Source organism: Terrapene carolina, unplaced genomic scaffold (assembly GCF_002925995.2).
Source record: "Terrapene carolina triunguis isolate 2854851 unplaced genomic scaffold, T_m_triunguis-2.0 Scaffold211, whole genome shotgun sequence".
Classification (NCBI taxonomy): domain Eukaryota; kingdom Metazoa; phylum Chordata; order Testudines; family Emydidae; genus Terrapene; species Terrapene triunguis.
This window is the reverse complement of record NW_020664562.1, coordinates 3,970,437-3,987,171: the sequence shown is the minus strand read 5'-3', so window position 1 is coordinate 3,987,171 and position 16,735 is coordinate 3,970,437. Positions and strand designations below refer to the sequence as shown.

The 16,735-nt window shown below is 44.5% G+C and overlaps 2 protein-coding genes across 5 annotated transcripts in view; one reads left to right on the top strand and one right to left on the bottom strand.

Moving 5' to 3' along the window:
• The window catches only part of LOC113407480 (protein odr-4 homolog), a 42,093-nt gene extending 26,929 nt beyond the window's left edge, over nucleotides 1-15,164 (bottom strand). For 2 of the 3 annotated variants that reach the window (XM_026656055.2, XM_026656057.2), the window contains exons 1-8: nucleotides 15,078-15,164; nucleotides 13,857-13,981; nucleotides 6,337-6,471; nucleotides 5,797-5,892; nucleotides 3,186-3,292; nucleotides 1,772-1,808; nucleotides 1,503-1,643; nucleotides 648-743 (exon numbers count right to left, since the gene is read on the bottom strand). In XM_026656055.2, the coding sequence (XP_026511840.1) occupies nucleotides 648-743; nucleotides 1,503-1,643; nucleotides 1,772-1,808; nucleotides 3,186-3,292; nucleotides 5,797-5,892; nucleotides 6,337-6,471; nucleotides 13,857-13,955 (711 nt within the window). In that variant the 5' untranslated portion in view covers nucleotides 13,956-13,981; nucleotides 15,078-15,164. The remainder of the gene's footprint in view (nucleotides 1-647; nucleotides 744-1,502; nucleotides 1,644-1,771; nucleotides 1,809-3,185; nucleotides 3,293-5,796; nucleotides 5,893-6,336; nucleotides 6,472-13,856; nucleotides 13,982-15,077) is intronic. The other variant, XM_026656056.2, reaches the window with a different exon arrangement.
• Nucleotides 15,165-15,654: 490 nt separating this feature from the next.
• LOC112103410 (nucleoprotein TPR) overlaps nucleotides 15,655-16,735 on the top strand; it is a 70,046-nt gene continuing 68,965 nt past the window's right edge. For both annotated transcript variants that reach the window (XM_024195140.2, XM_024195138.2), the window contains exon 1: nucleotides 15,655-15,811. In XM_024195140.2, coding sequence (XP_024050908.2) covers nucleotides 15,661-15,811 — 151 coding nt within the window. In that variant the 5' untranslated portion in view covers nucleotides 15,655-15,660. The remainder of the gene's footprint in view (nucleotides 15,812-16,735) is intronic.

Sequence of the window (16,735 nt, the reverse complement as noted above, 5' to 3'; positions counted from 1 at the left end):
AATAAAGCTGTTGAAGTCACCCATAAAAGTCAATCTAATCTTCAGCATATGGGCAGAGTTCTTATACACCAGTCCTCCCTAACTTATCCTTCTTTTCACTACTGCTAGAATCATCTCTTTTTTGCTTCAAGGACGGGTGGGGAATAGGCAGCAGGTTTAAAACAAACAAAAGCAAGTATCTCTTCACACAATAAACAGTCAACCCGTGGAACTCTTTGCCAGAGGATGTTGTGAAGGCCAAGACAATAACAGGGTTCAAAAAAGAACTAGATAAGTTGATGGAGGATAGGTCCATCAATGGCTATTAGCCAGGATGGGCAGGGATGGTGTCCCTAGCCTCTGTTTGCCAGAAGCCAGGAATGGGCGACAGGGGATGGATCACATGATGATTACTTGTTCTGTTCATTCCCTCTGAAGCACCTGGCATTGGCCACTGTTGGAAGAGAGGATACTGGGCTAGAAGGACCTTTCTTCTGACCCAGTATGGCCATTTTTATATAAGAGAAAAGCAATCCTTTATATTAAGTACATGACACATGCCAGTTAGAAGTAAAATATTCTACAGAAGACCTTTCAGCCACTAATATTACCATACTAGACATTTTGAGTGACACCTGGATATTAATTCCATGCTATACAGCACACACCTGCCCTTCCAATAGCTCTGTGTCATCGTCTTTAGCTTGCCCGTTGATCAGAAAAACACCTTCCTCTATCTGTTTCGCCCACCGGGTTAATCCGTTCTTTAAAAACCAAAAACACAGAAAGATTGTAAGTATATATTTTGGGAAGAAAGCATCTCTAAAAATAAACTACACTTTTGTTTGAATATTGCCACAAACCCCACCAACACTCTAAAACTACTGTAATGCATATTTAAATCATTAGCCAAAGAAAGACATTAACAAATCCTAACCAATTTCAGACCTCTCATCCATCTGTATCATACTGATGGACAACATACTACTCACAAGACACCTCTTAATCTACATTTCCTAAAGTAAATAGAAATATTAATTTTAATCTTTATTGGCCTAAAAATAAAGCTAATTTGCATAACCACCTATACTGAGGACATGACACCTGGATTTTATTTTTCCATAAGATAGGGGTGGGGCCTATTAATAGTGAATGGGCAATGAGAGCACCCCATTTTCAAATCCTATCAAAACCAGATCCTGCATCGAATGAAGAGAAAAAGGAAAGCTGCTATCTTCTTTACACACTCCTAATAATGTTTCTGAATAATTTAAATTAAACAGACACAGGAAAATAAAAATCTAAAAAGATTTATCTCCTTATGCTTTTTTATGCTTAATGCAGCAAGTGAGTTGTGCATAAGGAACTTATTACCTTATAGATTTAACTGCCAGTAACAAATCATTAATTCTATTCCCCTATCTACTCCATATTTTCATAACACATTATTCATTTCTAAGCAGTACAATAGTATGTACAATATTAAAGGAGTAAGAAATACTGTATTGTTATTGTTTAGTTACCCTTGTATTTTTCTCTAGTTCATAGTTGACTGATGTAGCAGAAAGTGGGATGTGGATATTAACATTAATTGTGCATTCCAAAGACAGCCAGAAGGCAGACAGGCCACTTTGGTACTTCCAGTCTGCTGGCTTAGCTGAACTCTGGGAGGAAAAGCAGGGTTTTATTTTTAAAATGTAACAAATATATGGCTTAATACAATGTTACAAATCTGAAATAAAATCCATTTCTTCTGAACTTTATAAGTCTTGAATACAGTAGTCAATCTTACCTTTGGATCTTGCATATCATAGGTTCGACAAAGTATCCTTTACTAATTAAGGAAAAAATTCAATGAAATATGCTTAAAAGGAACAAATAAAAAACAAATATTTTAAATTAACTTGCAATTTATCATCTACGTTTACTATCTTCTTATTTTTCACAGCCAAGTTTTTAATATTGTAGAGAATGTTCTCACATTGATGGGAATAAAAAAAAAAAAAAGTTTCACTTGTAAACTACAAGTACTACAGGAATGATGTAACTGCCTTTCAAATATGTATCAACACTGATAGCTACTCACATGGATAGCCCTGATGTCTCCCATACTTCTCTACAATTGTGCTTTCTCTCCTGGCCTCCTCCAGAGCAACACTTCGCCCCCTATAAAATCGGTTGAGCCTCAGTTCTTCCCCATGATCCTCACCTGCACAGCTATTTCACTGACCCACAACATTCTTCCAACCATGCCTGTTACTTCCCCACCATAATAAAAAATAGTTTAAAGATTGATTATTACAATTGCAAGTTACAGTGCCACATAGAAAGACATCAGATGTTATTTTGGGTGCCTTTGATATTTAAAACAAGAACATCACTTTTACAAACTGAACGTGGGAGTGAAGTAGCGGGGCATGGTGAGAAGTAGCAATATGCATAGAGAGTGCAAGGGAAAATCTGAAGATGTTGCTGGGAAGAGGCTCTCCTTTCTGATGAGCCATAAGTGGTTCATTAAAAGAGATCTCTACTCCCTTGTGCTTCCCCATCCAGGCCCCTCCCTGCTGACCACCCTCTTTTTCCTCAACTTCCTTCCACCAATAGAAACCCCTATATCTTTATCCTCATTCTGAACAACCAGTGTATAGCCTTCAACTCCGACAATAAATGTAACACAGAATGGAAATCTGTGTGCACTAGTGTAACTTCTACATGAAAATTACTACCAAATCGAGATTACCCTTTCATATAAAACGTAACAGAAAAACATCCTGCATTTACTATTTGCAATCGAACACCATACCCACCTATTTACATGCATCATACAAAAATTAATATAATGTAATTTACCGAGGCCACACCAACCCTAAAATCAATCAAAACGCATGACCATATAACCAGTAAACATGCTCAAAAGTTATGGCTGCACATCAGTTGAGCAGAGTGAGGGTGGAAATGTGGGCTGTGAATGGTGGAAGGACAGGAGCAGGGGAACTGATAAGTTGAGTGCAGAGCAGATGCCTTGCTTTTTATGATTTGTGTTAATGGAATATCCATCCTAGCAACCCTTGACACAAAGATAATAAAGTTTTTGGGTGGCAATAAGTATACAATTAGACCAGACAGATTAGTTAGCTCCTGCCCTATATTATATTTCAATACACTGTATCAAAAGACTACATTATATTTTTGCTATAGAAGGATACTTCTTTGTAGCAGAACAAACGTGAAGAGCCACTCTGTCAGAGACCTCCTCCTCAGTAAAATTCCAGAGCCTCTTTTTAATTATAGACTTTTCTACTGAAAAAACTAGCTGAAGAAGAAAAAAATGTTATAGGATTTTTCTTCATAGCACAAACAAAAATTTAAGCAAGTAGTTATAATTACTGAAAACAGCCCTGTATTTCAGTTTTAAAGCAAAATAGCATGTCATTTTCGCTATAGGTCAGTTTCTCAGCTGTGTAACACTTTGTAATAGAACCAAAACTTGAATATTTGCAAATGCACAGGCTGCAAATATACAAACTGAAACTGATGGAAAGATTTGTGCAAACCCTTGGGAACTGCCACTCCGATGCCAGCATCCATTTTCCAAGGACTTTATGGCTTTTAATTATAATCTAACATGAAATCGGACAGTCTGAAGGTTGGCTAGTCTCAGATCATCCCATTTTCAGATGGTACAGGAACTAAAAATATGTGGTTTTAGTTAGGTTGATGCAGCCGTTAAATGTCTGAAACATCACATATGAAAGACTCAAGAGCTGGAGATGATGTTAATGAAAATATCTAATATGCAGACTTTACATTGAACAGCAGCTTTCTGTACATGTGACAGTGTAGGGATATAAAAGAAGGTACTAACAGTGATTCCCCCAAGTGACAGTGACCCCCTCATAGTTTGTCCCCCACACTTTAAAATCCAACAGTTTCACCAAGTACAAAAATCTCTTGGGTCTTCTGTTAAAACTTGTAAGCTACTGTCTGTAGAAACCATTGATTGTATCTATCCTATGAAAGATACTTTATTACTATGTAAAACTTACAAACAAGTTAATTGACTTTGTTCTTGACGTAATTGATACAATGTAAACAAACACTATAAGCTGTTAAGTGACTTTCACTTCATTCAAGGGCTCCTAGGACAGACCCCCACCCTCTGTGATTAAAGGGCCGGGAGTCTCAAATGAATTAGCACACACCCTGAAAGTGGTGGAGACAGTAAATTAAAATATGGTTAAGATATGTAATGTATGTTGATGAATGCTTGATATACATGGATGGTTAGGGAGGTGCCAGCCTAGAAAGGGAGTATCCATCGGCCGAAGAATGTGTCAAGTAGGATCACCAGACAACCCCCTGAGGGTAAACTGGGATCCGCCCCATCACCTGGAAGGATGAGAAACACAAACTTTGGACAGTGTGGAGCCACCAGGAATGTGCCACTTTGGACAGGAATGTGCCATCTGCTGATTGAGTCAGCAACAGCAGGATGAAACAGTTCCCATAGACTAACATAGGAATTAATTCCTTTAAGAATGGACTCTAAAGACTGATGACTGAGTCTCTGGTTCTGCTGCCAACCTCCAGGAGCTTCAGGTGCACCTGACACAGACTCGGCTCCATCCTCATGACCAAGATACCTGGCCAGTAACTTGGCATGAGCAACTTCTAGGCTGGTAACTATAACATCTATACAGAACTTGAATGAATGATTGTGTGAATGAATCTCTCTCTCTCCCTCTCTCTCTCTCTCTATATGTGTGTGTGTGTGTGTGTATATAAGAAATAAGTAGTCAAACAACGTTGTTTACTTTTATCTTTTGCTTTATCAGTATATTTACAATAAATGTGGCATCTTTGCCTTATCCCTCTTAATCAGATCCTGCTGGTTTTTATTCTATTGGTATAACAGTACAAAGCAGCACAACCACTATCATACAAATCTTCAAAACAAAACTATCTACTGACTTAATTCATTTTGCACGTTTTAAAAAACTCTTCATAGACTTGCTCATGCCCCGCTCATAGACCTGGTTTCTTTCTTCACCTTCCTCTTCTCTCAGTTTCTCAATACAATCTGACTGCCTTCCCTGCAGCTTCTGATATTTGCAACAGCTTTCTCATATCTCTCCATCTCACCAACTGTCTCTTCAGACCACACCTGAAAACTTAAAGTCTCATTTGCCTCCACATTTCCTGTTCCCACTCAACCATTTAACTCTGTCAGACAATTTGGAAGACAGTTGGTATGAAAAAGACAATACATCAAATAAAGTTATATAACAATAATAGAGATGAAAGAATCACTTAAATTTTGTCCTTTGCCACATCTTGGGTAAGTTATCTACAGAAGTATCTGTCCCAATATTGAGTAACAATCATAATGCTTCCACTGATATATAGGTTACTGGTGTGACTGGTAGCACTGCCAAATATAAAAGCTGCCCCACACTTCCCATTATAAGAGCTTCTTTTCAGTTGCGCTTTGTCAAACTTTAATCACTGGGACTGAAATTTTATATGCCAGGTGTCTGCCTCAGGCCGATTTTTTTTTTTTTTTTTTTTTGGAAAATTTTAGTCAAAATGGTTACAGATGTTTCCGAGAATAATGTTGTAGAAATATATATTGTTTTGCCCATGTTGAAAAATTCAGGCAACCTTTTACTGCAAACCATTTATCTGGGATATTTTTGATTTCTGTTTCAGTGAACCCAATTAATAAATACAGCTAAGACCGCAGTGATAGAAAATTACTCTGCTGCACAAATTAAAAAAAATCCAGCTCCTTCCTGTGGACTTTATCTATGCACTTACCTTGCGCAAAGCATTTTGGATGTCTTTTGCCAGCTCTGGAGCTGTAACAATAAATACACCAAGAACTAGCAGTCCTCCTGGGAGCATTCTAGACAACTTACAAAATAAACAGAAAAGCAAATTATTAATTACTATTATGATTATAAAGTTCTATAAACTATATCACTTGGTTTACTATGGATTTTTTTTAAGGTATCAGAACTCAGATGTAGAATAAACTGCAAGACTAAAATTAGCAAGGCTATTTCTCACCTTCACATTCTCTTAATTTAAAAATACTCTATTCTTCCATTTTATCATCATATATTTCATGCAAGTTTTGTGCCCAAAAACTACAGTGCCACCTGCTTTGCAGAAAAGATGTAAATATACTACTTTTAATATTGGTTGTAGTTGTGCAAGTTCTGATCAATTAACAAAATCAGTGCCATCAAAGGACTCTTGAGAAGACTCTTTTATACATAAAATTAGGATTTGAAGTTAAGAAGAATTTCAAACTTATTTCTTACACTAACTATACATCTTCTGAAAGTGGTTTACCTGACTAGCATGTCCTGTTACCCATTCTTCATCAATGTCAGCCAATTTTGGATGATAATTTTTGTTGCTTTCATTTTGCTCTTCTCTTGGAGGTGTTCGAATAGCGAGAATCACATAATCTCTTTGTGGGGAACACTTTAGGGGGAAAAAAAACAAAACACAAAAGACTATGAGGTTGGTATTGATTTTTAAAGATAATCACAGTGTAATATAAAGCACCTTTGGAGTTGCTCTGTAGTTCATCTCTATAATACTCCAGGTTTTGGGAGGGGGTGGGGGGGAAAGAGGGTTTAAAATCTCACATGGAAATATTTTTTCTCCCTTGTCTTTAACTCTTAAATATACTCAAAGAGGTAAAATTTAGCCCCAAACAACATTATTTAGGAAACGTAAGTCTAATAGAGGTTTGGCTTTTTTTTGTTTTTTTAAATTCTTGTTGAAATTGTTTTGGTTTTGGGGGTTCCCCCCTCCCCAAACAAAAACACGCCCTTGCAGAGCTTGCAACCCAAGCACTGCAGTACTGTGCTAGTGCAGGAGAACCTGTAAGTGAAATTTACTAAATTGAAAATAGACTATTAAGTTTCACTTTCATTAACATTTTCCAAACCTAGAGAAGTAAAAAAAAAAAAAAAAAAAAAAAAAAAAAAAAAAAAAAAGTCAACAGTGTAAGTAGTGGTACGTGTTTTTTTTTTTTTTAAACTCTTCATTTTTAATAATCTAAAGAGTAACTGGTGATAGTAAAAAGTTGTAGAAATAAGTAATATTACTTGAGAAGCAACATGTCATGTAATTAAAGACTATTATGCTCGGTGCATCATTTTAAAAGTCTCAAAGTTCTAGTTTCCTCATCTTTCAACATCTCACCTATTTACCTGCAAGGCTATTCAAAACACAGTTCACAAAAAAATTTGTATAATGGGAAGTGAATACCCTTGCTCACCCAGATACTCTCCTTATGTTCTATGGGTACGTCTACACTACAATCATGGGGTGTGACTGCAACTCGTGTGGACATACCCGAGCTTTAATCTAGCTAGTTCAGGTACCAGAGCAGTGAAGCCATAGCAGTATAGGTAATTACTAGAGTGGCTATCCTGCGCTAAAGCCTGTGCTGTCACAGTTTCACTGCTCTGGTACCTGAGCTAGCTAGATTAAAGCTCGGGTATGTCCACACGAGTTGCAATCAAAGCCCATGATACCGATATAGACATATCCAAAAGCTACTATACCATTTCCCCACAAACTTCAAGAGACAAAATAAGGTTATCTTTGGCTAGAAATCAAGCATTGTAAATTTCAGAGAGATCGGAGCAAGTGAGAACAGAGGCGTAGGCCTGGTCTACACTATGAGGTTAGGTCGAATTTAGCCACGTTAGGTCGATTTTATAAGCAATGCGGCTACACAACCAACCCCGTTCCGCCGACCTAAAGGGCTCTCAAAATCAACTGTTGTACTCCTTCCCGACAAGGGGAGTAGTGCTAAAAATCGACCTTCCTGGGTCAAATTTGGGGTAGTGCAGACGCAGCACTGTGCAATTCGATGGTATTGGCCTACAGGAGCAATCCCAGAGTGCTCCAATGTGACTGCTCCGGACAGCATTTTCAATTCCAATGCACTAGCCAGGTACACAGGAAAAGCCCTGGGAAATTTTGAATTTCATTTCCTGTTTGGTCAGCGTGGCGAGCTCAGCAGCACAGGTGACCATGCAGTCCCAGAATCACAAACGAGCTCCAGCATGGAGCGAACAGGAGACACTGGATCTGATTGCTGTATGGGGAGAAGAATCTGTGCAGGCAGAACTCCGAACCAGCAGAAGAAATGCTGATAGATATGCCAAAATCACACAGGGCATAGTGGAGAGAGGCTACACCAGCAGTGCCGTGTGAAAGTTAAGGAGCTCAGGCAAGCCTACCACAAGACAAAGGAGTCAAACGGTCGCTCCGGGTCACAGCCCCATACATGCCGCTTCTATGATCAGCTGCATGCCATTCTAGGGGGGGACCCTACCAGTACCCTACCACTGTCCGTGGACACCTGCAAGGAGGGAGTCTCACACAACACGGAGGAGGATTTTGTGGATGAGGAGGAGAAGGAGAATGCCCAGCAGGCAAGTGGAGAATTCGTTCTCCCCAGCAGCCAGGACCGTTTCATCACTCTGGAGCCAATAACCTCCCAGGGCGAATCGTTCCCAGACCCTGAAGGCGGAGAAGGCACCTCTGGTGAGTGCACATTTGTAACTACACTCCAGGGGTTAAAAGCAAGTGTGTTTAATGTTTGATTTGCCCTGAAGAATTGGGATACATTCGCGGCCAGTTCAGCTACTGGAAAAGTCTGTTAACGTGTCTGGGGATGGAGCGGGAATCCGCCGGGGACATCTCCATGAAGCTCTCCTGGAGGTACTCTGAAAGCCTTTGCAGAAGGTTTCTGGGGAGGGCTGCCTTATTTTGTCCTCCACGGTAGAACACTTTACCGCACCAAGAGATCACCCGGGAGAATAGCCACGTAGTGGGGGGAGAGGTGGCTTACCATGGCTCCCTGGAAATAGAATTCTGTTGCCCAGCCATGTGTGATGTGTCACCATACCGGCAGGCACTCAATATAAAAGGCAAAATGCGACCTTCTACCTAAAACACATGTGCTGTTTGATGTGAATTGCTTGATTCACTGTGAAAGAGTCTCCCTTTTGTTCTCACAAATGTATCTTCTTAAATTTTACTCTCCCTTTTTATACCCCCTGCAAGTGCAAATGTTTCTATGCTCCCCGCATCAACTCCGTCCCTGAGATTATCGCAGATTACAAGGCGGAAAAAACACACTCGCGATGACATGTTTTTAAGAGCTCATGCAGTCCTCCCGCACTGATAGGGCACAGCCTAATGCATGGAAGCATTCGGTGGCAGAGGCCAGGAAAGCACTCAGTGAGCGTGATCAGAACACGCAAGAGGAGATGCTGAGGCTAATGGGGAAGCAAACGGACATGATCAGGTGTCTGGTGTAGCTGCAGGAAAGGCAACCAGAGCACAGACCCCCGCTGCATCCATTGTATAACTGCCTGCCCTCCTCGCCAAGTTCCATATCCTCCTCATCCAGACGCTCAAGAACTGGGGCGGGGGGGGGTGAAGGGGTGAAGGCTCCGGGCACCCAGCCACTCAGCTCCAAAGGATGGCCCAAGCAACAGAAGGCTGTTATTCAAACAGCTTTGATTTGTAGCGTGGCTACAATAAGCAATGTGGCCTTGTCCTTCCCTCCCCCGCCCCCCCACCCCATCCAGGCTACCTTGTCAGTGATCTCCCTCCTCTTTTTTTTAAAAAAAATAAAGAATGAATTGATTCAAAACAATAGGGATTTTATTTCCTTTTCCAGCTGTGGTCGAAGCGGGGAGGGGGACTGGCTTACAGGGAAGTACATTCAACGAAGGGGGCGGTTTTGTATCAAGGAGAAACACTCACAACTGTCACACCATAGTCTGGTCAGTCATGAAACTGTTTTTCAAAGCCTCTCTGATGCGCAGCGCGCCTAGCTGTGCTCTTCTAATCACCCTGGTGTCTGGCTGTTCAAAACTGGCCGCCAGGCGATTTGCCTCAACCTTCCACCCCGCCATAAACGTCTCCCCTTTACTCTTACAGATATTATGGAGCACACAGCAAGCAGCAATAACAATGGGAATATTAGTTGCGCTGAGGTCTAACCTAGTCAGAAAACAGTGCCAGCGAACTTTTAAACGTCCAAAGGCACATTCTACCACCATTCTGAACTTGCTCAGCCTGTAGTTGAACTGCTCCTTACTACTGTCCTGGGTGCCTGTGTATGGCTTCATAAGCCATGGGAGCAAGGGGTAGGCTGCGTCCCCAAGGATAACTATTGGCATTTCAACATCCCCAGTGGTAATTTTCTGGTCTGGGAAGAAAGTCCCTTCTTGCAGCTTTTCGAACAGCCCGGAGTTCCTAAAGATGCGAGCGTCATGCACCTTTCCCGACCATCCCACGTGGATGTCGGTGAAAAGTCCCTTGTGATCCACCAGTGCTTACAGCACCATTGAGAAGTATCCCTTGTTGTTTATGTACTGTTTGGCAAGGTGGTCCGGTGCCAAGATAGATGGAATGCATATACCTATCCCCCCACCACAGTTAGGGAACCCCATTGCAGCAAAGCCATCCACTATGACCTGCACATTTCCCAGAGTCACTACCCTTGTTAGCAGGAGGTTACTGATTGCCTCGGCTACTTGGATCACAGCAGCCCCCACGGTAGATTTGCCCACTCCAAATTGATTCCCGACTGATCGGTAGCAGTCAGGCGTTGCAAGCTTCTACAGGGCTATCGCCACTCGCTTCTCAACTGTCAGGGCAGCTCTCATCTTGGTATTCCTGCGCTTCAGGGCAGGGGAAAGCAACTCACACAGTTCCATGGAAGTGGCCTTACGCATGCAAAAGTTTTGCAGTCACTGGGAATCATCCCATACCGGCAACACTATGCAGTCCCACCAGTCTGTGCTTGTTTGCCAGGTCCAGAATCAGTATTCCACTGTATCAACCTGCCCCACTGCTGCCATGATATCCCAACTGCCACATCTCGTGCTTTCAGAAACATCTGTGTCCATGTCCTCCTCACAATCGTCCTTGTGCTAGTGGCTCCTAGCCATGGTCTGCACATACTGCAGGATAATGCGCGAGGTGTTTACAATGCTCACAACAGCACAGCTGAGCTGAGCGGGCTCCATGCTTGCCGTGCTATGGCGTGTGCACAGGTAACCCAGGGGAAAAAAGCACGAAACGATTGTTTGCCGTTGCTTTCAAAGAGGGAGAAAGGAAGGGAGGGGAGACTGACAACATGTACCCAAAACCACCCGCAACAATGTTTTTGCCCCATCAGGCACTGGGAGCTTAACCTAGAATGCCAATGGGCAGCGGGACTGTGGGATAGCTACCCACAGTGCACCACTCCGTGAATCGATGCTAGCAACGGTATTGAGGATGCACTCCGCCAACCTACTGCACTTAGTGGGGACATACACGATCGACTGTATAAAATCGCTTTCTAAAGATCGACTTCTATAAAAACCAACCTAATTTCGCCATGTAGACATACCCTCAGATTATACCTGATTATTCAAATTTAACAATGGCAGTTGCTGCCTCTCCCAGCATAATACACACAATGACCTGCAAATTTAATGCAGTCTATCCTTCACATAAGTCTGTAATGAAGATTTATATATAATATCTTCAATAGTTATCAGCTTTATTGCTGAATCCTCTGCAGTATATGAACTTCAAGTGGAACAGAAATGGACACAGATGGAACACTTTTCCTAAAGGTGAGCAGACATGCTGGGTCCTTAAAAGCACTAGCGTAAAGATTGTAAAGCATTAGGACATTAGAACAACCAGAAGCTAGCAAAGAACACAACTTTGAGGGCTGCAATTTTTTTCCCAAGAGGATTCTGATTTATTCCATGAAGACAATGAACACCACCACTGCCCCGAGATCCAGAAAGAAGAAATAATCTACAGCATATAACTCAAATAGCAGCAGCTAATAATTGTATTGCAATGGCAGCTAGAGCAGTGTTTTTCAGCCTACGGGTCGTGACCCAGTACTGGGTTGTGGAACGTAAGGCACTGGGTCGCTGTGGCTCTGCTCAGCACCACCGACCTGGCCGTTAAAGGTCCCATTGGCGGTGCTGCCTGGATAAGGCAGGCTAGTCCCTACCTGTTCTGACACCACGCTGTGCCCTGGAAGCAGCCGATAGCAGGTCCGGCTCCTACGCGCGGAGGCCACGGGGCTCTGTGCGCTGTCCCCGTCCTGAGCACAGTGCCTCCGCCTAGGAGCCAGACCTGCTGTTGGCCGCTTCTGGGGTGCAATGCAGTCTGCAGTGCCAAGACAGGCAGGAAGCCTGCCTTAGCACCCCCGCTGCACCACTGACCAGGAGCCGCCCGAGGTAAGCCCATGCCCCAACCCCCTGCCCCAGCCCTGAGTCCCCCCAAACCCAGAGCTCCTTCCTGCACCCGAAACCCCTCATCCCTGGCCCCAGCCCAGAGCCCTGACCTCTGCCTGCACCCCAACCCTCAACCCCCCCCCAAACCTGGAGCCCCCTCCTATACCAAACCCCTCATCCCCAGGCGAGAGCCTGCCCCCCAGCCCAGAGCCCTGACTCCCTCCCGTGCCCCAACCCTCTGCACAAGCCTCCTACACCCTGAACCCCTCATTCCCGGCCCTACCCCGCAGCCCTCACCCCCGACCCCAACCCTCTGCCCCAGTCCTGAGCCCCTCCCACAGACCAAACCCCTCATCCCAGTTCTGTTGGGTCATGGGCATCAACAGTTTTCTTCAACTGGGTCACCAGAAAAAAAGTTTGAAAACCACTGAGCTAGAGGATACAGTCAGAGACAAACGCCCCATTGTGCTAGACCAGGGGTCGGCAACCTTTCAGAAGTGGTGTGCCGAGTCTTCATTTATTCACTTTAATTTAAGGATTCGTGTGCCAGTAATACATTTTAAGGTTTTTTAGAAGGTCTCTCTCTATAAGTCTATATATTATATAACTAAAACTGTTGTTGTATGTAAAGTAAACAAGGTTTTCAAAATGTTTAAGAAGCTTAATTTAAAATTAAATTAAAATGCTGATCTTACGCTGCCGGCCTAGGGTTCCATCCACCTAGGCCGGTAGTGGGCTGAGCAGGGCCTGTGGCCGGGACCCCGGCTGGCAAGGGGCCGGCAGCCAGAATCCCAGACCAGCAGCAGGCTGAACAGGACCAGCGGCCGGGACCCCAGACCGGCAATGGACTGAGCGTCTCAGCCCGCTGCCGCTCAGCCCGCTGCCGTTCTGGGGTTCAGTCTGCCGGCTCCTGCCAGCCAGGGTCCTGGCTGCTGGCCCCGCTCAGCCCGCTGCCAGTCTGGGGTCCCGGCCCTGCCCACATAGAGTGGGTACCTACCTTCTCCCTGGTTTTAGCCCATTCTCTTTCTCTGCGCTGAGCACAGGGCTGGGGGTTGGGCTGTACGGTCTGGCCAGGAGCTAGAATGAAGGAGGGGGCTCAGAGTTGGGGCAGGAGGTTTGGGTGTTGAGCGCTTACCTGGGCACTTCCCGTTTGGTGTGAGGGGTGCATCTTTTTGGAGGTGCATAAATGTAGTTCCATGCCATTTACTGTATCTTTCAGACAAGATTTCAAAAACCAAGTATCTAAGTGCTCAGCGGGTACCATGGCAACTTTTATAAGAGTATGGTTTTGTCCTTTGTCAAAATATCCCCTTCCTGTCTCATACAAGTTCAACATTACGGTTACGAGTTTGATCCTACACCATTAAAGTCAATGAGAGCATGATCAAGTCTGTAGCTTGATACTGATGTGGGATGCAAAGTTGCTCAAGTCACTAACACAGGATCTTTACCCTAGCAGCTACATAAAGAAGTGTTACCTTTGAATATAAATTATAAACCCTATATGAACATAATGTTAATCTGAGTTACACATCCACAACACAGAAGTCTATTCACTTTCATATAGATTTAAACACTTACCTGCCCTATCAACAGGCCAGTGACACAAGCCTTTGGCTTGGTGCTGAAGTCTGAAAGATACTGTCCAAGAGCTTCTTCCACAAAATAGCTTCTGCCCATTACTGCGAGCTTAGTCTAATTTCCATCTATAAAAAGAGAATATATTATTCTACCTTTTCAGGTACTTAATCCGAGGACATAAGGCATAGCATGGTAAGTGTACAGAAATAAAAAGTGTCGGAAAAACACCCTGAATGTGCTAGTATGACAGTGACCATTAACAAAGTTACAATGAGCTTTATACCTGTAAAAGCTTCACTGAAGTTCTAAAAGTCTCTCTATGGCAGAGGAAAGTCTACTCTTTTATTCTTAACATACTTGTATGAAAAAGAGGTATTTTAAACATGGTAACATATGTGAAATTGACATATCAAATCAAATATCAAATTAAAATCTAGGAAAAAATAATTTACAAGTGATTTATGAAACAACCTTCAACTCTTAATGTTTAAGGAGTAGTTCACTTCCATTTGTTCACTCACACATTCACAATTCTCACATAGTCAGACCACTATCGCTAACCTATAATCAAAATAGCAGCAAACACCTGCTGCCTAGAAAAATTAAAGAACATTCCTGCTCAGTTACATTCTACAATATTTGTATTTTGCAAACATTCTTATTTCCCTTCTTCAGACATGACTTGTTTTTTAAGTCACTGTGAAGTCTGTCAAAAGGCCCGTTTTACACTTTCCATTTGCAGATTCTTTTTTAAAAAAAATCCCTGAACGCAAAATGTAGGATCTGGACATATGGGAAGAAATCAGGGGATTCTCTCGCTCTCTCTTTCCCCCTCCCGCCATGCTAACGTACCTCAATCAATTTGACTCGCTCCTTCCAAAGGCACTAACTAAAAAGTTCAGCTCTACAGGACAGAGCTGAGGGGCGACGTTCCAGCCACCAAATACTTTGAGTACAAGGTGCAAGCAGATACGGCGTTACAACGGGATCCACCTCTGACTGAGCCACAGCGAGAGCCGCCAGCTAGTGCCACAGAGGGGAGACATTTCCCACCATTCCCTCCCGCAATTCGGCCTCCCTCAGCTAGGTCAGACACCCACCGCCCTTCAGACACATTTTCCTCTCCCCCAGCCAGGTCAGATTCCGATCTCCAAGGGCCGGGCACCCTCGGCGGGGCCAGCCTCCCCCCTCCTCCTCTACCCACGGCCACAGCAGCCTCACCTGCTTACTGGGCAGTGGCACCAGCTTCTCTCACAGCTCCCTCCACGCCCAGCACAGATGTGTCCCACATGTCCACATCACCAGGCTGCGCCTCTCCTCCCGTCTCAATGAGTGAACTCTCTCTCAAAGCGTAGGTTGATGACGTAGCCGAATCACTGGGCCCAACAGAAGACAAACCTAATCGCGGGAGGATGGGCGCCGGATGTTACTGCCCATCAGGGTCCGCCATGTTCTGTGTGGCGGACGTAGCAGCACCTCTTCCTTGCCGATCCAGTCTCTGCGAGAAGACGAACGCTGCACTGCTAACCAACAAAGACTCCTCTTTGTGAGTTCACTCGGTCTAATCAGCCAGGCTGGGACGCAGTGCCTCACTCAACATGGCGGACAGAACGCTACCTCCGGAAGCTTTCGCACAGGAGTTCGGCTTCCGGTGGAGGTTGAACACTACGTTTCCCATGGCGCCCGCTGGAGGGCGGCTAATGCGCATGCTCTGTGCGAGCCGGGAGGTGAGGGCGCCGCGCTGTTTCCCTTCCCCGCGGGGCCGGAAGGCGGCAGAGAGAGGTTGGAGAGACTCCCTCCCAAGATGGCGGCGGTGCTGCAGCAGCTCCTGGAGCGGGCCGAGCTGGCCAAGCTGCCCAAGCCGGTGCAGGGGAAGCTGGAGCGCTTCCTGGCCGATCAGCAGAGCGAGATCGATGGGCTCCGAGCCAGGCACGAGCGCTTTAAGGTGGACAGCGGTGAGTGGCGGGGCGGGGGAGCAGGGCATGAGGCGGGGGAAAGGGACAGTGGAGGGGCTGGGGAGGGCATGGGAGAGAGGGGTGATATTTGTACGGTGCTGTCGCTGCTGGGCTGCTCCTGCTGCAGGGTCCGGACCTGAGTCTGCTGCCAGGCGGGTGGGCCGGGGCCCCCATAGGTGTCACGGGCCGGGGCGAGGACAGGCGGTGCTTCCCGCGGCGCTGGGCTCATGATGCTGCCCCGCACCGAGGTTCACCACCACTGAGTACCGGCGGGACCGAGTCTCGACTTGTGCCTGTTCGGCAGGAGGTGGGCTACAGTGGGCATTGGCTAATCGTCATCACTGAGCCCGAGCCAAGAAGCAAAGGGACAGTGCCAGAGGCAATGCTGTGTGGAGGTCTCATGTTGCTGACATGGGCGCATAAAATATCCCCGACGGCTTATACATCTGTATAACTGCAGTGGCTGAATATTATGCATTTGTTCTGTGAGGCGGATTCCTTGCATTTTTACACTCTTGTTTTCCACTTAAGTTCTGGGTCGCAGTGTTTGTATACCACAATAGGAGTCTGTTCTTAGTGTCAAGTATCAGAGGGGTAGCCGTGTTAGTCTGGATCTGTAAAAAGCAACAGAGAGTCCTGTGGCACCTTTAAGACTAACAGATGTATTGGAGCATAAGCATCCAACGAAGTGGGCATTCACCCACGAAAGCTTATGCTCCAATACATCTGTTAGTCTTAAAGGTGCCACAGGACACTCTGTTCTTAGTGTGAAGTTACGAATTATTACATTAAAACTCTTAAAAATAATGTAAAGTCAAGGGGGATGCACGTCCTACTGAGTGAGATTCTTTACCTGCTTCCCGAGTTAGCCAGATGCTTGAGGAAGAGCATCAGAGGTTTGTTTAGTCTACACTGCAAAAAAGC